Source organism: Fomitopsis serialis, assembly GCF_022376445.1.
Source record: "Fomitopsis serialis strain Sig1Antser10 chromosome Unknown B0H18scaffold_130, whole genome shotgun sequence".
NCBI classification, from domain to species: Eukaryota; Fungi; Basidiomycota; class Agaricomycetes; order Polyporales; family Fomitopsidaceae; genus Fomitopsis; species Fomitopsis serialis.
In genome coordinates this window covers 96,088-121,018 of record NW_025955090.1, presented here as the reverse complement: position 1 = coordinate 121,018, position 24,931 = coordinate 96,088, and the positions used below count along the sequence as shown (strand labels likewise).

The 24,931-nt window shown below is 57.5% G+C and overlaps 9 protein-coding genes across 9 annotated transcripts; 4 read left to right on the top strand and 5 right to left on the bottom strand.

Moving 5' to 3' along the window:
• Nucleotides 1-53: 53 nt before the first annotated feature.
• On the bottom strand, nt 54-1,849 carry B0H18DRAFT_89867 (uncharacterized protein). The gene is made up of 7 exons (XM_048041433.1): nt 1,512-1,849; nt 1,297-1,452; nt 1,164-1,242; nt 993-1,101; nt 901-920; nt 728-836; nt 54-664 (listed from the first exon to the last, which is right to left on the bottom strand). The coding sequence occupies exons 1-7, from the start codon at nt 1,731-1,733 to the stop codon at nt 328-330; spliced, it is 1,032 nt and encodes a 343-aa protein (XP_047887341.1). The 5' UTR covers nt 1,734-1,849; the 3' UTR covers nt 54-327.
• A 1,837-nt stretch (nt 1,850-3,686) lies between these two features.
• Nucleotides 3,687-5,625, top strand: B0H18DRAFT_1040324 (acid protease). Its single transcript, XM_048030550.1, has 9 exons — nt 3,687-3,869; nt 3,890-4,003; nt 4,063-4,151; nt 4,213-4,482; nt 4,531-4,587; nt 4,639-4,722; nt 4,781-4,947; nt 5,003-5,534; nt 5,603-5,625. Exons 1-8 carry the CDS (start codon nt 3,805-3,807, stop codon nt 5,363-5,365), a joined length of 1,209 nt encoding a protein of 402 aa, XP_047887340.1. The 5' UTR covers nt 3,687-3,804; the 3' UTR covers nt 5,366-5,534; nt 5,603-5,625.
• Nucleotides 5,626-6,082: 457 nt separating this feature from the next.
• On the bottom strand, nt 6,083-8,324 carry B0H18DRAFT_1040314 (putative GTPase activating protein for Arf-domain-containing protein). The gene is made up of 7 exons (XM_048030549.1): nt 8,110-8,324; nt 7,988-8,057; nt 7,880-7,930; nt 7,782-7,824; nt 7,596-7,719; nt 6,358-7,542; nt 6,083-6,317 (listed from the first exon to the last, which is right to left on the bottom strand). Exons 1-7 carry the CDS (start codon nt 8,174-8,176, stop codon nt 6,238-6,240), a joined length of 1,620 nt encoding a protein of 539 aa, XP_047887339.1. The 5' UTR covers nt 8,177-8,324; the 3' UTR covers nt 6,083-6,237.
• Nucleotides 8,325-8,470: 146 nt separating this feature from the next.
• B0H18DRAFT_885533 (uncharacterized protein) lies at nt 8,471-9,117 on the top strand (the record flags this gene model as incomplete). The annotated part of the gene is made up of 4 exons (XM_048041076.1): nt 8,471-8,542; nt 8,600-8,700; nt 8,756-8,996; nt 9,055-9,117. The coding sequence occupies 4 exons, from the start codon at nt 8,471-8,473 to the stop codon at nt 9,115-9,117; spliced, it is 477 nt and encodes a 158-aa protein (XP_047887338.1).
• Nucleotides 9,118-9,834: 717 nt separating this feature from the next.
• B0H18DRAFT_1040308 (uncharacterized protein) lies at nt 9,835-11,117 on the bottom strand. Its single transcript, XM_048030548.1, has 4 exons — nt 10,665-11,117; nt 10,559-10,613; nt 10,133-10,495; nt 9,835-10,109 (listed from the first exon to the last, which is right to left on the bottom strand). Exons 1-4 carry the CDS (start codon nt 11,099-11,101, stop codon nt 9,987-9,989), a joined length of 978 nt encoding a protein of 325 aa, XP_047887337.1. The 5' UTR covers nt 11,102-11,117; the 3' UTR covers nt 9,835-9,986.
• A 1,140-nt stretch (nt 11,118-12,257) lies between these two features.
• Nucleotides 12,258-14,505, top strand: B0H18DRAFT_1140900 (uncharacterized protein; the record flags this gene model as incomplete). The annotated part of the gene is made up of 4 exons (XM_048035642.1): nt 12,258-12,658; nt 12,852-13,162; nt 13,290-13,532; nt 13,884-14,505. The coding sequence occupies exons 1-4, from the start codon at nt 12,479-12,481 to the stop codon at nt 14,503-14,505; spliced, it is 1,356 nt and encodes a 451-aa protein (XP_047887336.1). The 5' UTR covers nt 12,258-12,478.
• A 2,142-nt stretch (nt 14,506-16,647) lies between these two features.
• On the bottom strand, nt 16,648-17,341 carry B0H18DRAFT_1040303 (uncharacterized protein; the record flags this gene model as incomplete). The annotated part of the gene is made up of 2 exons (XM_048030547.1): nt 16,648-16,797; nt 16,970-17,341. 2 exons carry the CDS (start codon nt 17,339-17,341, stop codon nt 16,648-16,650), a joined length of 522 nt encoding a protein of 173 aa, XP_047887335.1.
• Nucleotides 17,342-18,652: 1,311 nt separating this feature from the next.
• Nucleotides 18,653-20,564, top strand: B0H18DRAFT_1040298 (uncharacterized protein). Its single transcript, XM_048030546.1, has 3 exons — nt 18,653-19,608; nt 19,665-20,029; nt 20,082-20,564. Exons 1-3 carry the CDS (start codon nt 18,901-18,903, stop codon nt 20,503-20,505), a joined length of 1,497 nt encoding a protein of 498 aa, XP_047887334.1. The 5' UTR covers nt 18,653-18,900; the 3' UTR covers nt 20,506-20,564.
• Nucleotides 20,565-22,816: 2,252 nt separating this feature from the next.
• B0H18DRAFT_89658 (uncharacterized protein) lies at nt 22,817-24,316 on the bottom strand. Its single transcript, XM_048041421.1, has 2 exons — nt 22,992-24,316; nt 22,817-22,926 (listed from the first exon to the last, which is right to left on the bottom strand). Exon 1 carries the CDS (start codon nt 24,106-24,108, stop codon nt 23,119-23,121), a length of 990 nt encoding a protein of 329 aa, XP_047887333.1. The 5' UTR covers nt 24,109-24,316; the 3' UTR covers nt 22,817-22,926; nt 22,992-23,118.
• Nucleotides 24,317-24,931: the final 615 nt, after the last annotated feature.

The window sequence follows — 24,931 nt, the reverse complement described above, 5'->3', positions numbered from 1 at the left end:
CGCGTTGATACTTACCACGTGATCGCGAATACGGGGTCCGCTGATGAACTTGCTAGGGGCCATGAGATGAGACTTGGATGAGACATCGGAAAGCCTGAAGATGCGTGCCATCTCGAAATCCATCCCAATCATTGTTCCTTGGCACAGCCTACTAGTCTTTGATTGTCCGTACCCGAATCGTGTTTCGCAGATAGAATACAGAGTCGTGGGTGTGAGCCTCCATATATAGAGGGACTTATGGTGTGGTATAACGGGTTCATTACGAACGCCATGACTCATGACATCCTGGTACAATAAAGTCTCAATAATCCAAGGGGATGATCTTGCTCATACAGATACGTTACTGTCCTTGCTTGTGCGCCTGTAGTTAATTGGCTTCTCTCCCGGGAAACGATGATCTTCCGCGTCGACCTCTTGCGTGATATTTACCGCCAGCGAGCGCATGCCGTAGCTCTGGTTCATCGACTCGAATGAGCGCACCTGCGTGGTCATGCGCGGCCCCCCAGATGACCCCGAGATGTGCGCCTGGTGCGCCCAGCCGAGCGAGACACGCAGGTTGATGAGCGTGAGCGATATGCCGCATATGGGCACCCACATGTCGATGGTGGTGAATTGCAGGTTGCTCTTGGCTTGGTAGGTAATGAAGAAGAAAAGGTTCCACACCCTGGAAGACAAGGAGCCAAGGTCAGAATGTGCGTGGGATCCGATGAGAACCGGCGGTACGAACGACTGTATGGCGGCTGACTCAATGATAATGGCGAGCGCGCCCATGATGTTAGGACCGCCGTAGGCAGGCGCGGAGACGGTTGTGCGCCATACGCGCCATGCAATCAGCACTGTCGGAGGTGGTGGCAGATGGTCAGAATGGCGCCACCGGTGGAGCGTAGATCCAGTGCGTACGAGAGCAGTAAACGTTCGTGCTGCGTGTTAAGCAAAGCATTAGCGTCCTGTCAGATGGCCAAAAAACCGACAAGCGGGCAGCAAGAACGTACACAAAGCTAAACACACAGTCGCTCGTTATCCAGCGTCCTGCTGCAGTCTCGAAGACATTCTCCCCCAGGGTGTAATGCGCGAACTGCCAGCAGATGCCAATGCCGCACGCTGTAAACGTGTTTGCCGTCAAACGAGCGAATCAATGCCGCAAAGAACAATTGGAGACTCACCGACCAATGCACCCCATGTCAAGATAGGAAAGACGATTATTGCCTTGTTGTAGCTCCATACAATATATAAACGGTGTATCTAGAACTCGTCAGTTTGAATCGCAATAGCTTACGACGTTCGGGAGCAACTGACTATCATCGCATCGGAGATGAGCACTGTAATGATGAGGAAGGCGGTCTTAGCGACCTCTGATTTCCTGGAGAGGTCTGCATAGGCGATGATAGGTTCGCCGCCGCCCATGAAGGTGATGAAGGCATCGAACAAGCGGTATACAGTCAATATCCAGTGCTGGAAAAGTACTGCGTGAGACGGGTTAATTGACGAAGCAACGAGCGCCAAGAGCTCACTGCAGTGCATGACAAGGCGATCAAACACGATGCCACGAACATAGGCGTCCGCCACAATGACCGGGTGGTCTGCACGGGCCCGCTACCCTGGATGCGCTCTCGGCCACGACGGATGAGCAGATAGGTCGATGCACCAAAAATGACACAGAATATGCCGTAGAGCCAGCTCTCAAGAGCAACTGTCGCAAGGTTGACTGCGATTAGGCTGAGTTGGGCCACCATGACGGAGAGTGTATCGAGAGCAGCCCAGGGAACAAGAACAGAAGGAGACCGCGACAGGCCTGCTTCAAGTTGTCATGTGGGTCGTGCTATTAAGCAACGAGGCGAAGCCTAGTTGAGCGCTAGCTGCTAGCCTATCATCCTCGGTGATGGCGCGAATCAGAACATCGGATTCGCGCGGCCCCACCGGCACGCACTCAAACAGCCTTTGGTGATTGACTGGTGATTGATCGTCAATGTCTGGTCAATGTCCCGGACACGTCTGGTACAAGATCAATCTGAATGAAGTACTGCACATGCTTGGGCACACGCGCAGTGTTACCTCTTTCTTGAGGCTTGGACCTTGCCACAGGCGAGCCGCGAACTTCGCCACGTACGTTGAACTGCAACTACGCACGCGACCCTAGTCCCTGGACCGGATGGGGTACATAGCACAGCAGTGATCTGTTACACGTCCACGTACGCGGACTTGCGATACTGTTGATGCAATGATGCAGTGGGGCACGCTTGTCGCTGGATGGCGATGCCCGTTCCCGGCGCGCCTCAGTTCGATTGAGCAATACTGCAACACGAGTGTCAGCATGCTTGACAGGAGCTCGAGGTCAACTTACTATGTAAAGGCATTGTAAGGTGTCGATCATGATGAGCCTGCCAATCTCGAGGTCAGTCCTGTTGGGTCCAAGGGGGGCTCCGGATCGGGTCGAGCAGAGAACACCGGGTTCAACTTGTTCGTTGGCTATCACAGATCCCAACCTGTCCCAATGGCTCCGAGAAGCATGGAGCGCCAGGGCCCGCGACGTGTCTGACGCTAAAGTAGTAGTGGACTCGGATAGTAGTGCCCAGCTGCGAGCACCCAAGATCGCGGACTGACAACGCCTGGATACCCTGTGGATAACCGCAATGTACACTGAAGCATAGCCTGAGGCACCCTCTGCTCAGTGCTGAGACCTGAGGATCTACGTATGCAACTTACATTGAGTCCAATCGCCCTCTGCGATAGCCCAGCGACAGGCCTAGCAGTGGCACTGTGTTCATGCGCCTGGGCCTAGCCGAAGTTCTGTCTCCGCATTTGCCAGTCAGTGACCACTGCCAGTCCCTATGTAACTCAACTGCGAGGAGACTGATGAGCCCTGCATCCCCACATTGGCTCGTCACCAGCTCCGCAAGCACCATCTCTGCCTCTGCGCACGCGCGACCGACTAAAGGAAATGAAATCATAGTAAAAAAGCGCTTCAGATGGGCGACACTGACCAAAACCGAGTGTCAACCCGGATGTGACACTACGCCGTTGCCTTAGAATGCGCCGCCGGCTGTACTACTCGAGACAGGCTAGTGCGACAAGTTATGTTGGGATAATGAGCAGGACGGGGATACAATTTGGTGTCTTGGCTCTTGAAACGCATGAGGTCGGGAGGCCGGACGGACCGAGACGGTGACATGACAGTCACTAAGTACGTGGATGCATGGTAGAGGCGTGGGTTACATAATCACCCGCCCATACAAGTACCAGTACTGATCCTTGCTTGTGCTGTGGCTGTGACTCGCTGTGCCACAACATCCTATTCCTAAAACACGATACGGTGAATACTACTAGCACTAGCAAGTAGCCTGACGACTTGAACTCGACACGCTCAGGAGTACTATGCCCTCCTACGAACTTCAATATAACCGGCGCCACTGGCATAACCTGTCATTCGATTCGTCTCCTTCATGCTGAGGCTGGCTCTTTAAAGCTTGGCATATGATACCCTATGTATATGGGCGCACCTGTCAATAATGCCGCAGCGGTGCACACAGCCTGGTCAGCGGCCGGTAGCAGCGAAGATCCGCAGATCTCAGGGTCTCATCAGTGCGAAGTCGCTGATCACCCAACGATAAGAACCCACACAGAAGACTCCGAAGCGAATGGTGACAGAACCGCGCTGAACCGCATCCTTTCCCACAGCCAGGAATACAGTCCACATGAGCGTCATCAACATAGAAACCTATTTAAACCGAGTGTTGCCGTCCAACTCCTCATTCACCGACCTCTACTGTTTCTTTCGTCTCCACCTCTTCTCCTTCCTTCCTTAACATGTTATTTGCCAGTGCTACGGCTACAGCCCTGTTTGGGCTAGGCGTAGCGGCCTCCGTCGCACCGTCCAAGGTCCAGTTGACAGCCAGGAAGTGCCTAGTGGCCACATGAGCGCGATGCGGAAACGCAGTGTTATGAAGCGCGGTCTGGATACCTTCAGCATCCCCCTCGTTGACCAGTTCAACGGCACCGATTTGCAGTATGCCTGACATAGCTTGCTCTGTGCATGACGCGTTCGCTTACTCACCATGCCCACAGGTGGTACGGAAATATCTCGGTCGGCACGCCACCACAAGAGATCCCAGTCGTGTTCGATACAGGCAGCTACACGCTAGAGTTTGCAGTACGTATTCCAGCCTTCGGCGTGACAGGGTCGCACGGCTGCTAAGTTTGTGTGATGCTTATTAGGTACCGAATGCGGCGAGCCATGCGCGAACCAGGTCCAATTCAACGCTTCTGCCAGTTCGACATTTGTGAGAACCGGCGAGGTGCAGGACATTGCTTTCGAGACTGGTGGCGGCGTGAACCCTATTACCTCCGATGATGAATACGTTCTGTGGCTACAGCCTGGAAACGATACTGTGACCGTGGATGGGGTCGAGACAGCGAATGTGGAGCTGAATCTCGTTGTCAACCAGACAGCTGCGTTTGAACCAAATCCCTACAGCGGAATCACAGGTCAGTTCTCTCGTTCGCACTGTATCGAAGGCGTCTGAATGTGTCAAGGTCTCGGACCCGTGGCTGAGGGATTTTTCCTTGGCCTGACGAACAATGGGCTGCCAGGTAAGAGCTCTGGACGGAGAGGTTTTGACGAGACTTCTGACATCGTGCTAGCGCTGTTCGGTTTATACGTGACTCCAAACTCTGTCGGAAACGCTGAGATCACGTTCGGTGGCGTCGACGAATCGCATATTCACGGTATGCTTGCTTCACTGAGAGTGCATGAGATCACCATGTTGCTGATGCTGGTGCACAGGCGAGATTCAGACTGCGTCGCTCCCATCGGACAACGACGACACATGGTTGTTGAGCTCGTCTGCAATCTATATAAACGACCAGACGACCTCACTGCTCTCCACCTCCCGCACGATCATCTTCGACAGCGGCACAAGTAACGTATACTTTGATCCCGACATCACGGAGGTAAATTTGGTAGTAGCATACGCGCAGATGCGGGCCACTCACATCTCATAACCAGGAAATCTACTCCAAGATCTCGCCCAATATCAAGTCGTACGCGCCCGAGACGACCGAGTACGGGACCGCATACGGGATTCCCTGCTCCGAGATCGACTCGCTCGCGTCCGAGCTCACGCTCACGTTCACGAACACCGCCGGCGAGCCGTTCAACCTGACGATCCCCAGCAGCGAGCTGAACGTTGGACCGTTCCCCGGTCAGACGGAGACGTGCCAGACGTTCATCAACTCCATCGACGGCCTGAACCTCGTCGGCGGAAGTTTGCTAAAGCACTACTACGCGATCTTCAGCGTGCAGAACCAGACCATCGGCTTCGCGGATAATGGTGAGTGCCGGGACGTGAAACCCGGAAAGCGTTTCTGACCGTATGCTAGGCGTCTCGTCTACGGTGGGTAGTGCCTCTGCTTGAACTCTTTATTTAATTCATTGGCATGACGGCGGGCATATATACTATCTTTTAAGGCTGCGAATGCCAGCAGCACTACATCAAGCTCCCAACGCGCGCGGTCAAGCAAAAGCATCGTCGTAGCTAGTGCGTGACATTCTAAGCTATGATGACGTGCGACTATCAGTCTTACGTGCATCTGTTAATTTGTGAAGTCATCGTTGCCTTCTGTATATCAGCATTAGCGACGTGAGGGAAGAAGTCGCCGCGGGCTGTGCAAAGTAAGAGTAGAGGCGCAACCAATAGTGACTTGGGCGAGGATATCTCACTGACTTTTCCTCAGGCGGCACCATACAGCATACAACATTTACAGCGACATCCACGGCAATGCCTTGTCCGCCCTCATTACATCGGAATAAATGCCCGTCGTCTGAGATTGTGCAATCCGGCCATACATAGTGTATCCCTTGTGACGGTATGACTTATGTCGAGGTATTCGGACCAATGGAGCCGCATAGTACCTACGCTTGACCTACGCTTGACTGGTCAATCTGTCTCCTAACGAGTGAAGATACGCGAGCTCGATATCATACGGTATTGGACCCTGATAGTGACGAGTGTCGCTCATTCACCATAAGATCCACAGTACTGCCTGGTATCGGCGTGAAGCCGGGAAAGTTCAATGCCCTGTGCCAGAAGACTAAACGCATCGCGCGGACGCGCTGCACTGAATTGTAAACATCTGATTAGGCGGTGAATCCGCTCAGTATCAACACGATTACGCTTGCAAGCGATGTACGTTACGCTCCGGTCCGTCTATGTATATCACCGATCGTCCACACGGATGCACTCACATGCCGGTCCACTGCTGCCCCGCGTACTGCTGCTGGCCCTGCCAGCCATTGTACGGGTTGCCGCATTGTACGCCGGCTGCTGCATCTGCGGCTGGCCAAACGGCGAGGGCGGGAACGCCTGCGGCTGCGGCTGAGCTGGGGCTGGGCCGGCGACTGATTCTGGAAGAACGGGTTCGCGCCGCTGCCAAAAGCGGGCTGCATGGGCATCTGACCTAGCGACTGCTGCTGGAAGAACTGCTGCTGCGAGGTCGGCTGGGCCTGCTGCGAGCTCGCCTGCATGTACGGCGACGACTGCGGCTGGAACGACCCCGTCTGTTGCACCGGGAACGCCCCGCCGCCCATGGGGCTCGCCGACAGACCTGCATACGGATTCGCGCTGGGCGCGGACAGTCCGAGCCCATGGTTTCCTTGTGGCTGGAACGGCGACGCGCTGGTAGGTTGCTGCTGAAACGGCGAAGGACTGGGTTGATACGGTGAAGGACTGGGTTGGTACGGCGCAGAACTGGGTTGGTACGGCGAAGAACTAGGTTGGAACGGCGAAGGACTGGGTTGGAACGGCGCTGACGCGCCCAAGGCCGTCGATGTCTGGTATGGTGACGTTGTCTGGTAAGGTGACGCCCCGCCAGGTGTGAGGCTCGAAATCATTGGGGAGCCGACATTGACGTTGAGCGCAAGACCAGTGCCGAGACTCATGCTGCGCGGGACACCTCCCTGACCTGCGCCGGTTGCAAAGGATGAGACAGAAGACGGGAACGGTGAGCTAGGGGAGGCAGAGAGGCCTGAGTATATGTTCGGCTGGGGAGACGCGGAGAATTGTGAAGAGTTTGCTTGCTGTCCCTGGGACATCTGGAGTGGTCGGGATGGAGTGAAGGTGGATTGGGCAGAGCTGGATGGAGTTTGCAACGAGGCGAGGGCAGTCCACGTCGAAGACTGCTGCACGGGTGGCTGTTGTGCCTGCATGCCGGATGGAAGGGCGGTGTGCGGTGTAAATGATGTCGGCGAGCTCGACACTGGCTGAGATACGGAACGGAATTGAGGAGAAGAGAACGCGCTAGGTGCAGTCGTCGAAGGCTGGGCCATTGGTGAGGTTGTTGTTGCGGTGGACGGCGCTGGTGCGGTGTTTATTAGAGGTGTCTTCGGAGGAACGGGAGGGGCCGAGGATGCCGCGGGGGGAGCGGGAGCAGGAACTGTCTGCGATCGGGCCGGTGGACCGGGTGACACTCGATTGTGAGACTTGGACGGTCCTAGGAGCGCCGCTGCTGCAGCACCCCGGTTGATGTAAGACTTGAACTCGTACTTTGCTACGGCGTAGTGAGCACTACGGAAGACATAAGGGATGAGGTGAAGCACATACATCGGATGAATTTCTCCAGATCGCTATCACGTTCCGAGTCTACCATATTGGTAGGCGGTGGATGCCTTGTCTCGTCTGGATTGTAGTAGGCGTTGGACTTCACATTCCCGTTGCTCTTCATAAACTGCATGACACGAGAGGTACAGCTTCAGCGACTGGGGTGATCCATCCCAACACGCTACACACCTCGACCTGTTCCTTCGTCCAAGTATCCATGGTGAGGCTCTTTCTGGGGTCAGATCACTCAACATCTTCTCTGGCACAACCGAAAGCGAGCCACGCACACTTTAGAGATATGCGTCCCCATTTTCCTGTGGATGCTCGCACAGTTCATGCTGCGAACGCAAATGCGTCGATCAGCTGTCGGTGGCGAGCACGACCCGCGACGTCACGCACCATATGAAATCCCGAGACTATGCGACGCCCATCGAGGATTGCGTGTCCTACAGTCTGCACAGGCATCTGGTAGAAGGATGTTTGTCGATGTCGCTAGTGATCTGCGCAGTGCACATACCATTTCCCGGTACACTCGCGAGCTCCAAGAGGGTGCGTTGGTTGCGCTCGGCGGAGATCTTGTTCATATCTTTCTATCAATATCTTGAGTCTGCCTTGGCATACGCTGGGTCAGTCCTATGTCCGATAGAATGCAAGAGGGCGAGATGCAAGCTGGTGGTTGTCTATGTACGAGTAAGTATGATGGAAGTGACTGGAAGAGTGGTAGCAGAGGTCGAGTCGCGACGCGCGCTCTCGCTCTTACATACCACCATCTCACCTCCTTCAAATTGACTTCATCGTCTGTAACTCTTCTAGGCAGCATCAGCATGGCTTCAGATGTCGCAGACACTTCGCGGAATCCTGGCAGCGAGACCGGCTATATGACGTCTGAGGCGCTCGACCCTGTAGACCTGTTCTTGGCGTACTCGTTCTCGGAGGATGCGGTGTACCAGGTAGGATGCGAGCGATGTTATGAGAGTGGTGTTTTCTGATCACGCTGTACCCGCAAGCAAGGTGTAGAGAGCATAGTGGCTTCGGGGGCATTTGAGGGGAAATTGGAGGAAGAGAGGGCCATGCTCGTGCGCAGCTCGCAGGTTTTCTACTTCAATCGGTCCGCAGCCTACCATTCCGTGAGCCAAGGATGAACAGGCTGATTGCGTTCACAGCGCTGCTGGCTCGTCTATCACGGTGGACGATGTAGTCCAGCGCGAACGGCAGCGCCGTCCTACGACGAACGTTGTCAATGGCAATGCGCCTCCCACCGATCTCGCCGCGGAGCCATCACAGCAGTCGCTTGCGCCCGAGGATGAACCGCGCACTCTCAGCTTCGCCGAGCTCAAAGCACTCATCGAGCAAGGCAAGACAGACCAGATACCAAATAATCGGCAAATACCCGACGAACTCAACGTACGTAACCTTCTCCTGCCTCATCCCTTTCCTAACACCAGTTCCTTCGAACGAACAGCAAGCGCCACCTAGCCAATCGACTGCTAGTGTGCTCAAGAAGCCTTGGGAAACCAGACAGTAGAACAGGAAGATTGATTGCACGCTCTTAGCGTGCATATACATACACCACGGACGAGCCGTGTCGTAATATGCGCGCTCGTACTGAAGTATTGACGACTGAGTGGTCGCAGGACAAGAATGTACGCAGTAGCGGAAATATCGACGACACTTCCACGAGACCAGCAGCAGAAAGAACGATAGGCAGAGCACACTGAAAAGTGCAACAAGTCACTGGAGACGATAACCGCGAGCCACCAAGTCAGCATATCCATCTTCGACAGACTCGGATTTGTCCTGGCTGTGCAGCATGCACATCACCAGTTCCTGATATGCGATTCTATGTCGAGAAAGAGATCCTCGCGATCGTCGAAGGTAAGGACGTGTCCGAGGCAGAGGGCTCTCGGGCGCATGATCGCCCTCGGTGCAGCGATCGAGCTCAGGAGACCCAGTCTGACCAGGTATAAGGTTGTTCACCTGCCTTCGCTCTGCGTCCGTGCGCGCCGTCTTCGCGACCTGCTTTCCTCATCTCCTCGTCTACGAAGACTTGTTCGGACTGCACGCTCTTCGCCCATAAGCCCGTCTACAGAACAGGTGGCCCGGGACCGAAGATGGTGCACACAGGCATGGTCGTCGATCAGGCGGATTTGCGGTACTTCTGGTCAACCGTGTCTTGTTCTCCTCTCACCTAGGAGCTACCAAGTCGACCTCGTTCGTCCCGTTCACACCCTCCGCTTGGCGCTCGTGTGAAGGCCATTAGGGCAAGTGCTACATGACAGTTGTCGTGGAAGGAAGTAAGGTTGGTCGATCAAGCCAGCGAAACCCCACCTACGTCTACAAGCGAAACATAACACGTTCTGCAGACGAACCAAAGCTGTCTCTGCATCGCGCCCGTCAATCTAAGAGCGTGGAATCCTCGACTCGGTCCCCGCCCATGAGTCTCTCGGTCAGTGCCTCGCACCTGACAATCCTCTTCACCCGTGAGAGCCCCTCCTTCTCCGCGCGTACAGTTGCATCCTCGCTGAGGTTGAGCCCCGAACGAGTCCCACGATAGCACGCTCGATGTCGCTCCTTCGTATCCGCGGGCCCCAGATACTCTCACTGTACGCGTCGATAAGACGGACCTCTTCGAGAGCATCCATGCCTTCTTGCCCGGGGATATATGGGCAGAGCATGGCAGCAATCGCGCCCGGTGGGAGCAGCGTTGCTTGGCCAAGGGTCAGTGATCGCAGAGTAGGAAGGGCGGGAAGAAGAGGAGTGGTGGATGCCAGTGGTGGACCGAGAGTGCGCGAGCCAGTGCTAAGGGGATCTGAGGGGAAGGAGAGGTTCGCAAGTTTGAGATGGGCGATGTTAGGCCAGGTGCTGATCGCGAGCAACAGCTGGTGTGTCGCTGCCGGTACAATCTACGCGGTTTTGACATGAGTTTAGATCATCTCGTGTGGTAATACGCCATCAGGAGAGCTTACTGCAGTAGAGAAGTGGTGCGGCGGGTCCGGACCCATCCAAATGAACGTTCGCGGGCTACGGAGTTCATCAGTACTGAAATAGCGGGATAATAGACATGCACAGTACTCTGCAAGGACCAAAGCGTCATATATGTGCTGAACGTTGGTGCGCATGTGCGAATGTAGGCACAACTGAAGCGTGTCTAGCGGGACCCTATCTCCCGAGCTCTTTCCCTCATTGCGATTGTCCAAAGCCGCACGGCAGCGGCGCAGTGCACCCGCAAGACACAAGAACACGTCAGAGCTAGCAGTCCCTCCAGGCAAGATTACACTGAGTGTCCTGGGGGCGCATGCTAACTTGTAAGTGCCGCTGACTTCCTGTGCGGCGCCGAAGAGCGCGAGCTGGCGCACAGCGCGGAAGCGGAGATTGGTGTGCAGTATTCGCGTGCCAAGTGTGAAGAACACTGGCGTGATACAGAGAACATCCGAAGGATTTGGGTGTTCATAGAGCGCATACGATAATATGTCTATGCAGAGCTCAGACGGAAGACCGAGTAGCGACATGAGTGTGCGGTGAGAGAGTCGGCCCGGCGGGCGTTACCGATGCTGTAGACAGTGAGTTATGCTGAGACGTACGGGACAACCCAGGACAACCCACGCAAGTCTGGTGTTCCCATATAATATATGGAATTATGAATGAAAATGTGCTCTAAGGATGAACCGACTTTTTTCGAGGGACCGGTGGCTTCGCCAATGCTTGCCAGGCAACGAAAGTACCAGTCGCGAGGACAGCACTTTCCTAAAACAGGCGAACCACGGGAACTGATGGATTGGCACAGGTCGGCATCAGCCGCGTGGAAGCCTCGATTTGGCAGCGATATTTTGAACTCCGCCCGAGCGCGGTTGTGGCGCTGCCCCGCCACGCCCTCTTCCTCCAGTCTTCCTCCTCATTCTGCGCCTCCTAAGTACGCTGCGACGCGATTACCGCGTGTCTACTACGACGGGCGCACTACAGTTGGCTAAGTGCATCTCTTGTTGGACGGAGGCTCTGTAAGCCGCGCGAGCATTGAGCGGTGAGCCATATGATACCAAGTTGAACCTCCCCGAAGTTTGGGTTAGAACCACAGACTAACTCATGCACCGCTCATCAGTATGAGTGGCGTTTTCGTGAAAAATTACTTACTAGGTAGGTCGTACTCTTGTGTACTTAGTTATAGTGATGCGACTTACATTCGCGCGCGATGTGCGTCGCTGCTGGTCGCACTTTGCGTGTTCCACTGTACTCGTACACTGTGACGACTTACTCATGCACTACGACGACTTACTCGTGCGCATACCGACTTACTCGTGCACTGCGCCAACTTACTCGTGCGCTACACCGACTTACTCGTGCACTATACCAACTTACTCGTACGCTACGCCGACTTACTTGTGCATTACACCGACTTACTTGTGCATTACACCGACTTACTTGTGCATTACACCGACTTACTCATGCAGTATACCGACTTACTCGTGCATTACACCGACTTACTCATGCACTGTGTTGACTTACTCGTACACTACGCCGCCTTACTCGTACAGTATATACCCAGTTAACTCACTTTACCCGGCGTAGTCTGTACTCGGTAGCTGACTTACTCGTAGTGAGACTTATTCGTAGCAATCATACACTTACTGTAGCTGGCTTACTCGAGCCGCGGCGATCATACACTTAGCACTACTGACTTACTCCGAGTTGATACACTTACACCTTGCTGAATTACGCATTGATCGTACACTTACAGTCGACTTGCCAGCGGCTGCATCATAGGGTGCATCCGACAGGTGCTTGCCCACTGTTAATCCGATCTCTGATGGTGCTGCAGCTTTCACTGGCAGACAACGAACCCCAGCATCCTCCGAGTCCTTCAGGCTTGCCCTTCCGTTTTGCCGACCAGTATGGATCGCAACACCCGCGGAATCGATTCTTCTCGGGACCAGCAGCTCTTGAACGAGTTTCGTCTGCGGTATCATCAGTATGTGCGGAATGTTGAAGATATCACGGTGACTTCGTCCGACCCTACTGTCATTGCTCGTCTTGGCGATGACATTATGCAATTCAGCCAGCTTGTTGAACAGGTAAGCCTTCTTATACCTAACATACTGCAAGCTGACGATTACCTTGATCTTTCTCCAGAATGCCAGTGTATTCGATGCTTCGGAGCTTACGATCATGCGGGATAGTCTTGGACTCCTTCGTCATGATGTCCACCTCCTCCACAGTGACAGCCTCGATCAATCTCATCATGGCAGGCCTGTCATCCTCACCCAGGTCCATGGTGGTGGGCGTGGCCGACCAAGGCTTGTCATCGACCCGACGTGGCTCCGCTGGGCATATGGCCACAAGTCTATCGCGGATATAGCGCGTTTTTTAAACATACACCGATCTACTGTACGAGCTGCTCTCATTGAGTATGGCATCAGCGAGTGCCGGTCTGATCCATTCGCTGGACGCGAAGGTGAACCGAGCTACGACGATGGCAGGAGCAGTATGGAAGAGGTGGAGAACAACCCAGGCGATGGCACACATGATGGATATGCTTCCGAATCTTCGGATGAGCATAACCAGGACTCCGAGACCAGGTATGCAAGTCTTTGCCGAGAGATACAGAGGAATCACGACTTCCTTCAGGGTTTCCGAGGCAGACAATCTGGCTGCAGATACTAGCTCCCGGGTCACCTCCTATACCCGACCTCTCACCGACATCAGTGACGACGACCTTGACACCGCTGTCCGGGAGCTCCGGGTACATTACCGCCGCGCCGGGGCTACCATGATGGTTGGCTTTTTGCGGGGGACTCTGGGCATCCATGTCTCGAAAGCGCGGGTGAGGCAATCCCTGCTTCGAATCGACCCTGTGCGGCGCGTGTTCGATCGCATCCGCATTGAACGCCGCAAGTACCAGGTAGCTGGTCCGAACGCTCTCTGGCACCATGACGGCCAACATGGTATGTCTGTTTCGGTGTAGGTCGCAGCGATTGCCTTCTGACGTACGCGGTGCAGGTCTTATTCGCTGGCGCATCGTCATACATGGATTCATTGATGGCTACTCAAGGCTTATTGTGGGTCTGCGCGCGAGCAACAACAACCGAGGCTCGACCGTTCTTGATGTCTTTCTCAACGCCTGCCGAGTTTTTGGAGTACCGTCTCGTCTTCGTGGAGACCATGGCACGGAGAACATCGAGACAGCATGCTGGATGGACGATCATGTAGGGGCTGGAAGAGGCTCGTACATCTGGGGGCGGTGGGCCTATTCATGTGCCTCTACTACACACTGTACTGATTCTCGTCGCTTGCATACAGGAGCATCCACAATGTTCGAATCGAGCGCCTATGGGTCGATGTCACAGCGCAAGTAACATCAAAATGGGCCGACTTCTTCACGGACCTCGAGCTCCGCCATGGGCTGAACATCAACAACATCGACCACATTCACCTCCTGCACTATCTCTTCCTACCCCTGATCAACACAGAACTGCTGTATTTCGTCTCAGGCTGGAACCACCACACTATTTCTGGTGTAAATCGTACACCTTCCGATATGTTCGGTTGGGACATGTATGTCCACGGTATCCGTGGTGGCCAACTTCCTCCACATCAGCAGCTGTTGACAGACGAAGAACTCGAGTATTATGGGGTCGACTTCGAGGGTCTCGGAGAGGATGCCCTATTGGGCTCTCGCGAGGCGAACAACTCAGAAGACGAAGGTGTCTCATCATTTCTAGGCCGCATACCACCTGCCGAGCGCCTTAACACCATCACAGTTGAGACTGGCGACACGAACTGGCCAGAGGAGCTGATTCAGGGTTTGCAGGGCCTGCAGTATGCAGTGCAAGGCCGTGCAGACGATGAGTCCCTGACTGGATTATGGACAGCTTCTCTCGTACTCATGTGTACTTACTTTGGTGATGTTATGACGAATTGAAAACAACTACCATACAGAATGCAGGCTAAGAGGCCAATGGAAAGGCAAAACCATGCCACTACGAAGACGAGACAAGTACGATGCTAACATAGACTGGTGCGCGCAAACACGCTCCCTGTCCCTGTATCTCCCTCCTTCACACTCTCGCCCTCATCCGTGTCATGGCACACCCGACTTGCATCTCCTCTGTGATCTATCATGCCGTGTTATCATGCCGTGTTCACGGCACTCTACCTGCTGCCTAACTTCACCTTTGCTGGTCCTCCGACATGCGCCTTCGCTCTCACCGAAACATGCCGTGCACCCGGCAGCACCCATTCTGTCTACCACTGCCCATTCTCCCTTTCCTCTGCGCACAGCCGAAATTCTGCATCTGCACGCCCGCCCGGTCTCGTCTTCTCCACGCGCGCCCTCTCGCACACCGCACCCGCTCTACTTCACTCGCTCTGAGCATGCGCACTTGGCCTTGTGCGGGACCCGCCGCGCCGGCGCCCGCCTGCCTCTCGTTCACCTCGCTAACGCATCCTGCACCGCCAAACCCGCCGACTGCCGCCTCTCCGACCTCACGGAGTGTCGCATGTTTCGCACTCTTGTCCAGCGCCCCGGCCCCCGAACCGCCCTCCTGTGTGCGTATAGCCACCCTGGCCCCACGCTCGTCCGCCCCGCACTCACCTGCCCTGCGCGAGCCTGCGCGCCGCCATGGATTCTACCATCTGCCTCCCGCGGGCCGGCCACGCATCTGGCATCGTTAATATCTCGTCCTTCGACGCCCGCACAGTCTCCCTCGCCCTGTTCACCCTCGCCCTCACCTTCTCCTGCACCAACTCGAACGACCATCCACCCATCTGCCTCAGTTCCATCGCCCGCGCACGAGCACATCTTGCGCGACCGCACGCGCCACGGCGGTGTATCCGAGGCCGAGAATCTCCGCGAGCGAGCCCGTGCCGCACCAGGCGCTCAGCGCAAACATCGTGCCGCCTCCGCACGCAGCAGCCTTGCCCTTCCCGCCGCCCGCAGCGTAACGCGCATGCGAGGAGACCATCGCCAGACTAGACTTGCCGTTGTCGTGTGCAGCTGACGTCGCGGGCGCCGAACGGAGCGTCAAGTCCGCGGTACCCTTGGACTTGCCTGGCCAGGTGATCAATTCGCAGCCGCAGGCGCATTCGGACGGCGCATCTACGGAGGTGACGGGGTCCGCCTGGTGGGAAGATGGCGTGGCCGCCGGCTGACTGCTCGAGGTGGAAGCAACAAGTGGCGCAGGGAGCACGGCCACGGCGAAATCCTTCAGAGACGACCGAACGAGTCCCGATGCCGCCGGGTTCAGACTCAGTTGTGGGGTTGGATGGTTGATGGACACGCTGACCGGTGGGAAGGCGAATGTGGGCGTCGCCTGTTGAGGCTGCGAGGATGCGACTGTTGAAGGGGTGAAGGAGCCCTTGATCGCGTAGCCGAGGACGGCGGACAGAATCGTGAGACTGTCAATGAGTGTGGCACCGGTGTCAGCTGGAAGAGTATTTTCCATGACGTGCATCGTGAAAGCATGCTTCGAAGTGGTCCGTTGCGTGAAGCGGGGAGATTGCTGCACCTCTCCTGCAAACAGCGGGCGCAAGGCGCGAGCAAGCTGCTCGGGTGCGACGCGTTTACATTGACGGCAGAGGACGAGCAACGAGACCTGGCACAACCTTGCACTGTGGATGTTGAATGTATCCCATTGCTGCTCGGCGTCGAGGAGTACCGGGGTGAACGACGATGGCTGGTTGTCCCGAGCGAAGCTGATGGATGGAGACCGCACGTCGCTTGTTGGTAGTCGGGTACGGGTCGTATCGATCATCCGCTGAACGTAACACCAGTTATGAATGATAGAGCAAACTCTTAGGCGCAGCGCCTCTTCCGCTTGCTCGTCCTAATGGCACTTGGCGTTGGAGGTGGAGTATACCGCCGTGAGGATGCAGCGGGAGAGCCGACCGCAGATGATGGCTGTCTCACTCCAGTGTCAGTCCAAGGATCAGGGAGACAACAAAGTGATGGAACTACGCATCGACATCCATCGCTGGACTATCCAGCATGCTCATGTCCCCCCCTCCCCATCACACTCGCAGCGGGTGTCAATAGGATCCACGAACAAGGACGGCGCTGCTTCCTCTAGTTCACTGTCGCCGCTCGGCGTATCCGGCCTGCGAGGTTCCTCAGTGCCTGCCTCCTCGGGATACCTGCCCTGATCTGGCGGCGGACGCTGCACTCGGTGTGGCGAAGGTAGCTCGCAGAATGATGCGACGAGCCGCTGGAACTGCGCTTCCGAGCGCATTTGTCTTCTGGCGCTCACCTGCACTGCGCGTCGGCAGCCTCAGGCGCCGGATGATGCTTGAACTCGGCCGCGCGCATAGCCGTCACGATGGGCAAGTCGTGCTTGTGCATACGCTTCGCGCCGCGGCCGAAGGATCGTCTGAAGTGTCCATATCCATACCCCTATCGCCGCGCGAGGGGGCAGGAGGGCCTTGGCTGCGGTACGCACGAGCTCAGCCAGCTTGGCTTCTGCGCTCCGGGCGGCGCGTTCAGCAGACAGCGCACGGCGGCGGACGGCGCGCAGCTGGAGGAACTCGTCAACTTCGAGGTTGGTTGACGCTGGGCCCAGCTGGATGTCGAGGAACTGGAGGTCGTCGCCGTCTGGCGGCGGAGAGGATCTCTGATGATCGTTGCGAGGAGTCGTCCGGTAAGGGATCGAGTGGAAGGGTTGGTGAAGAGGGCGAAGGTGGGCATTCAGTCGGTGCATCCGCACTGGGAGATGCGAGTAGCTGACGAGGCGGACGTGGAATAGGGGTAACGCACAAGGGGTCATTTGTATGAATTCCGAAGGTCCGAGTATGCGGCGGAGGATAGCAATGTGGACCGAGGGTCGCCTTCAGGTGATGTTGCAGTGTCGCAGAACGAGCTATCGGAGTCGCCGCCTCGGCAGAAGTAAAGCCAACGGGGGTCGTGGCGAGTCCAGTGGTGGAGGATCACCGCCGGTGTTCATGAAGGGTCGTGCAGAATCTTGCAATGCAGCAGCTCTAGATGCACGCTGAGCGGGGAGCGTAGCGCCCAGAAAGCGCCAGCTCGATCTTCGTGGATCCGCCGCCAGACCCTTCCGAGAGGCTCGGAAGGCTACCTAGGCTGGATTTGTCCTGCGGGAGACATTCCTCGAAGCCGGAATCACGGCGCGCCGGCAGCCTGAGTATACGGGGAGGCCACGGTCGGACCCATAGGGACCGCATTCAAGTCAATCCACGAGCCTTTGAAACTCCATCCCCGCAAGGTGGCATGGTGCACCATCCAAACACAACGGTGTGACGAGGCGGCTCTTGACTTGCTCTGGATCTCAGCCACCTTCGCCCGGGGTGCGGCAGCGTTGGTGTGGCCACCGCCAGCAAGCTCGGCGCGGCATCCAGCCTCCAGGGCGGCGCCGACGAAACCAGCCTTGGCGGGAGTGGGCGCGAGACCAGCCAGCACATTTGGCGGCTTGCGGAGGCACGAGAGCGGCGCACCGAGGCGGATTTTGTCGCGGCTGCAGGAAGGTCAGCAATGCGCGAAGTGCGGATGGCAGTGCAGGGAACGCACACCTTGTCTTGACGGGACTAAGTGCGAACTTCTTGCTCCGCCGCTCCTCCTCCCTCCTCACTGCCTGCGCGACGCCAACTCAGCGGTGCCCCTGCACCCTGCCCACCAAAGACTAGCGCATCCAGGCGCCGCGAAAAGCGGGCGCGCCAGCGTGCAGGGGCGGCGAGGCTGCGCGGGCCCGCGGTGGCGAGCGCGTTCCGGCCGCTGCAGCGGGTAACCTGCAGCTGCGCGTTCGCGGTGCCCTCGAGCTTCTTCCCCGGCTCTCCAGGGCTGAATGAGGCGGGCTAGCAAGTGGCCGATTAGCGAGTAGGCTGCTTGACGCTATTTGAGAGCGGGGTCGCCGAGGCGGCTGCGAGGCAGGCGGGCTCTGCATGCGGAGGACCCAACGATTGCTGAAAGTGGAAGCAGGCTGCGAGGATGCTCATTCGTTAGCATCGCGCATCACAATTTCCCCGAGCAAGAACATACCTCAGCCTTTGACCATTTGAACCTGCAGCTCCCGCGGCTTTGCTGCGAGTTGGGCAAGAGCAACCAAAATCTTGCGAAGCCGAGCCTTCCTTTGACGATCATGCGGATGCGACCACCCGGGCCTTACCCCAACGCGAACATCGACGCATGACCGCCGCCAAAAGATCTGCAGCTTGGTATGCGTGGTTGTTTGCGACTACGCCGGAGGAAAACGAGGAGCCGCCCAGCGGCGAGCGTGGCACCGCCAAATCGGTCATGTGACGATGCAGGCCGCGCGGCGCGTCCACTGACTCCACTCGCGCAGAGCTCATTCATCTGCATTCAGGGCTCACGATGCCTTCGCGGAAAGAAAAGAAAGAGGCTCGGAAAGCAGCATACTCCGCTCTCATCGAAGACATCAGTGGCGATGCGGCTGCTCTCGAGTTACTTGCTCGTTCGAGCAATCCCTATCCCCGCCTACAACTCACAGATTTACTACACCTTCGACTCGCCTCCCTTGGCATTCCTTCCCCCGCAGGCGACCTCTTTGCTGGTTTCTTGGGATGGTGTGCTCATACCCGGGCCCGGCAACTTCCGGATCAACTCGAGAAGGCCCTTGTCCTGCGTATGCAGAACACCCAAGTGCGGGAGGAGATGTGCAGGGAACTCGCTGCGCGCCTGCGCCTGCGGAGGCTAGATGAGGCCGGCAAGGCAGCCTGGCTCGACAAGAACACGACGGAGGTTTTTGTTGACCCTCTCACCAAGCCATACCCCGACTACCATTGGTGGGTTGCTGAGTCGCCCGAGACAGCCGAGCAGTGGAGACCTCGAATCGAGGAGGGCAAGCAGGCGGACAGGCGCCACACGCGGCACCCTATTGCCGTGGAGGACCCCTCGAAGCTCGCACACATTGTGCACGAGGAGGAGAGTGTAGTTTTTCGGGACAGGAAAACAGGCAAGGTCGTCATGATCATAATCCGGGACTTCTGTAAGGACAAGAAGGTTCTGGCATACGCAAATGGCGAGACAGAGCAGTCGGCTGATATGAGAAGATCAGTCAGGGTGAGCAGGCAATATTTGAGTCTCATTTGTGCTCGTTATTGACACTTGTGCACCAGCTCGAGGACCCGGGGAAGCTTGTGCTTCTCGGCTACACTGCTGGTTCTCGCAGCCACCCTCTGTACGACTGGGCTCGGAACCTCCGCTCCTCCAAACACACCGCAGAATTCATACGGGAGCACGACTTCCGTGTATCATCAGTATTTGCTCTCTTCTGGAACCTGATCCAGTCACACCTTCCTGAGGAGGTCCTCGCTCCGTTCGAGTTGTACCTTTCCGAGAATTCGATGGGTCGCATGGACGCCAATTCGAAGTCGCGGGAGTCGAAAGGCATCTATATGGTGGAGTGCGGAGACGAGTACGTCGAGTTCAATGATGCCGAACTCGCACCGCCTGCAGGTGTGGCTGGTTGTAACTATGCGCGGTAAGTGCTCTTACAGCATTTCCTTGGATCGGTCCTGATGCATATCTTGTAGTGCCATTCATCGAGAGAAGCAGCCCCAGAAATGGGCGTTCTCGTGGACGACTTCTCGCCGCAAGGGTATGACAGGAGGGAGTTTCTACGAGGCAGTCTATGGCATCAAGGTATGCCAGGCTCCCAACACGATGATCGCGTGGATGCCTGAGCACGACCATGGCACGAGTCTGCTCGATTACAGCTCGGATCGGAAGGAAGATGTTCCACCTTTCGCGCAGGCTGGCATCGCCTTCGTTACGAGTACCCGCCTTGCCTCCACCTGGCAGAAGTATGTTGAGGGTGAGGATTTTGCGACTGCGGAGAAGGAATGGGTGGAGAGTATGGAGGATGACGTCGAGAGCAGCTGTGGCGATGAACTATGCACCCTCTGCCTCGATGACGGTTACAACTGCAGTGTCAATCCCTGCCCAATTTGCATTTAGTCGTAACTCATCACTCGTCTTCATAGCTAGCAATATTCTCAATTTACACAGAGTAGACATTATTGCAGCTTCAGCAAAACCCTAGATGCTCGTGCCAACAAGGATGGGGTAAGTAGCTAGGGACTACCTGCCTCGCACTCTCGATCTTCGCAGCAAGCACGCCCTCCACATTCCACTGACCCCTGTGCTCCTCAAGTGGTTCGGCTTCGAGGACACAGGCATCACTGCCTCCCTGAACACCTCGCTGAGGTCGGGTACGCGTGGCGCGTCCTCGCGACGTCCTCCGCGCACACGCCGCACTCGAGCACGAGCCCCAGGATGCAGTCAGTCCTCCTTCTCCACGAGGAACTCGCCCGCCCGCCCGCGCCCACGCCCGCGTTCGCGCGCGAGTTCGCCTGGAACGGGAACCTACCGACGGTGTACTGCACCGCCGCCTTCTTCAGCTCCTGCTCCGTCTTCCCTACCCACGCCGCCTCCGGGTGCACGTACACGACGCCCGGGATCACGCGGTAGTTCATGTGCCCGTGCCCCGCCTTGATGCACTCTGCCGCCGCGATGCTCTCCTTCTCGGCCTTGTGCGCGAGCATGGGCCCGAAGGTCACGTCGCCCATGCACCTCACGGCAGAGATGGACGTGGTGTACTCGTCGTCGATCACGATGCGGCCGCGGGGGTCCACCTCCACGTCGATCTTGGTTCCGACTTGGGCTGCCCTGAACAGCCTGCGCGCGCAACACTCGCGCACCCGTCAGGGCGCGCGGCCTGGACGCGCAGATCGTGCCGCTTACCGGATGACTTACTGGTCATTCACCCTCAACGATCGCTGCACTACCGAAGCTCACGTCATATCCGCCTACCCCCGGTCGACTCAGCACTCATGCGCGGATACACGTTCGTCGCAGTATCATCCCGGTCTGGTCACCGACATCAGCGGTATATCCACGCACGTCAGTCAACGACGAGACGCACTCGGGTGTCCAGCCATATCTCATAGGGTATGTTCGTCCGTTTCCGATCTAGTTCTGAGCAGAAAAGCTAGCAGTCTTGGTTAGCGGATGCCGAGCATGGGTGTCCCGGCCAACTACTGCCAAGTACACGCACCGCCAACTCACAGCGTGCAGTGCTCCGTACCAACCATGAACCTGTACAATATCTCCTGCAAAATATGCCAAGTTGCGACCTGCCCCGGCCAAGCTGCACGCGTGACCGCAACGCGTCGGGCACACTTGCTGCCGATCACCAGTTCCTCCCTCGATGATCGCTGCGCGGCACGAGCTCACGCCGCGTCTGCCTTCGCCCGGTCGAATCTCCAGCCCATTTGCGCCGGTCAGAGGGCACGAAACGGGATGCTCACGGGCTGGTATTCGCCCGCTGCGATCCCGGTCTGCCCACCGACGTTAGCGGCGCCTCCACATGCACTGGTCAGCGTCGACACTCACTCCCGTTCTCTCCTCGATCTGTTCTCGGCCTTCGTCTCGCACATTGTATGCGTTCCCTACCGAGCAGTCTTGCGTGGCCGCTCATCGTGTCCCTTGCCGACTTCCTGGCTCTCTTCGTGCTCACCCTCAACTCTGCGCGTCTTCTGCGCGTGAGTCGGTGTCTCCGCGCAAGGTTGATGCGCTCCGACTCGGTCCGACATGTGTATTCGGCCCCGGTCGAGCGCAGCGAACATCCTCCCGGTTGGGCGAGGTGACGCGTACTGCACATAGGTCAGTGACCAAACCAAGCGCGGCACAGAGGTCGCGTACCGCTGAACCGTCCCCGCACGTCATCGTTCCGACACTGGCATGCCGAAAAGCAAACGGTCCGGCACTCGACCGTTTGGACTGCACGCGCCCGCCAGGCGCGTTGCCCCGGAAATGCAGACTTCACTGCTCACCTGGCCACTCACCGGTCAGCCACCATGTACGGCACGTCCGCACACCCACGTTCACGCCATCTGTGCCCTCGCCTAGTCAGCCCGTATGGGACGGTCAGAGCGAGTATCGCAGCGCCGAACGGAGAGGCTTACGCGGAGTTTCGCTCGCGGCGGCGTGCCTCTGCCTCGACACACACCCCGTCTCGTCCGCTTCGCTTCGCATTAGTCACGGCATCGCGCTCGATGTGCCAGTTCCTGCCCGCCGGTACCTGCTCACTGGGCTGCTGCTGCCGCTTGCGAGGCACTTGCTGAGTGATCTCATGAGCATGTCCGCGGATCGTCGACGAAGATGAATGACTAGCAGCGACCACCGCAGACGACGTCGGCAGGCGATGGAGATGACGAAATGACGGAGATGACCTCGCAGGCGCACCGAGAGTCGGGAGTCAGTGCTTATCGCGGAAGTTGAAGTCCGATGTGGAACTCATTTGGTTTAAGGCGAGGCCGGGGAAGTCGCGACCAGGCGAAGCGCAGGCGCAGTGTGGACGCATCGAGTGCGGCGAGCCTGGGGTGCGCCTTGTCAATAGTATCAAGAACGAGCGAGCCGCAGAGAAGAGTAAACTGACGAACTGAGTTACAATGGATGCTTGCGGCTGAATTGTGCTGCCGAGCTCTGCAGGGATGCGGCTGGAGTGGCAGGCGAGCGGTACAACCTGTGCGGTTGTTGCTCACTCAGCTTGGGGTCCCTGCGTGAACCTCAGTAGCTGATCGTGGCCGCCCCCGTCCACATCGAACGCAATCGCATGCGCCCAGCACGGCGCACTCGGGGAGACATGGACGGACTACTGGGCGCGCCGGCGCGATCATGTTGGTGGGTCGCCGACTGGGTGAGACACTGCGAGGTCGCAGGCGCGCCGAGCGGAGAGTCCGGCGTCCGGCGCGTGCTGAAAGGGCAGATGCGAGTCGGACGAGGACGGGGGCGCGTAGCTCGAGGTTGACGTGCAGAGTACGGACGTGAACAGATGGCGGACGTGGAGGCGGGTCGAGTGAGGAAGGATATGCGGAACGCCGGCGCAGAGGAGAGGGAGGTTGAGGGCGAGTGACTTCGGTACTCACGGGAGTCGTTCCAGTTCTCCTCCGTCTGCGCCAGTCGTCCCTTCGCGGCCATCCACCCAAGCGTCGGTTCGTCCTCTGGGTGCTTGGCTAAGTGCGCAGGCGTGCTCTGCGCGATGGGTTTGACGTCGCGCGGTCGCTCGACCTCGAACTCGTAGGCAGTGGGGGCGGTAAGGTTACCGAGCGCGCGGCGATTCCGCGTGAGGAGGGCGTGAGGAGGGCGGCGGGAGCGTGGGTGGTCGGAGTGGCGACTGGACAGAGTACATGCACTTGCCGCCCCATCCAACACCGCCTGCTGCTCGCAGTACATGGTAGGGCGGGGGCTCGCGGCGACGTCTTCCCGGGGATGAAGTCTCCGGGCTCGCAGTATGCTCATGGCGTCGAGCTTCCGGCCGGCCTTGCCGGGCGGCGGCGGGGTATCCTCGTCATAGACGTCCATCTTCTTGTTGTCTTCCTCGACTCTCTTTGCCGCGTGCTCCGCCGGTGTTGCAAGGCCTCGCGAATGATTCCAGCGACCGATCTGGAGCACGGATACGCTCCGAGGTACACGAGTTACCCTAGATTGCACGTAGTTTTGTGAGCGGTCGTGCGAAGGTACGCGAGAGCAGGGTACTCGTCTAGAGACCTGCAACATGGTTGGGAAAGAAGGGGGAAGTGCGACGCAAGCGTCGAGGAAGAGCAGGTGTCCTCCATGCTCTTGTCGTCATCACCCTCGCCCCCAAGAGCCCATTGACGCTCTTCGCGATGGGGTTTTGCCTGGTTGCCGAGACCGCCGATGGCATACTTGACACCCGGTAGCTTGTGCTCGCCATTGCTGAACTCGAAGGACTCGCCCGAGAGGTTTCGAGGGACTCGTGCGAGAGGTTCTGTGAGCGAACCAAGCTTCCACACCCTGCTCAAGCCACGCCTGCCCGCTGCGGACGCAACTAAGCCGTGGCAGGCCTGAGCGACGCCTTTTTAACAGCGTTTTGGTGTGTCTACGTGGGGCTTGTGTCATGCGGGCGGCTTGGGTGACGGGCGACCTGTACGACGGTGGACTGGACAGCGGGGAATGCGGGTGGTGGACGGGTCGAAGGCGCTGAATATGGCCGGATATGGTCACGTCCAGATATGGACGTGGCCGGCGGGCATGCTCGTCCCTCGCGTGCAGGGATATATGGTCGGGGAGGGTGGCGCGGAACACTCACTCCTCGCGTGCGCCGCGCCGCGCCGCGGCGACTCGGTGGACGTGGTTGCACGCGGAAGTGAACGGCGCACTGTATGCTCGCATGCACACTATTGGCGACCACCGTTCACCCCGGCGACCCGAGTAGCTAATTATGGCGGTCGACCTCGAACGCAATCGCGTACGCCCAACGCGGCGCACTCGTCCATTTCTTTCATGATCGCCTCTGCTGGCAGGCTCTGCAGACTCGGCGAACCCGGCCTCGAGACCACGCATTCGCACCTCCCACTCC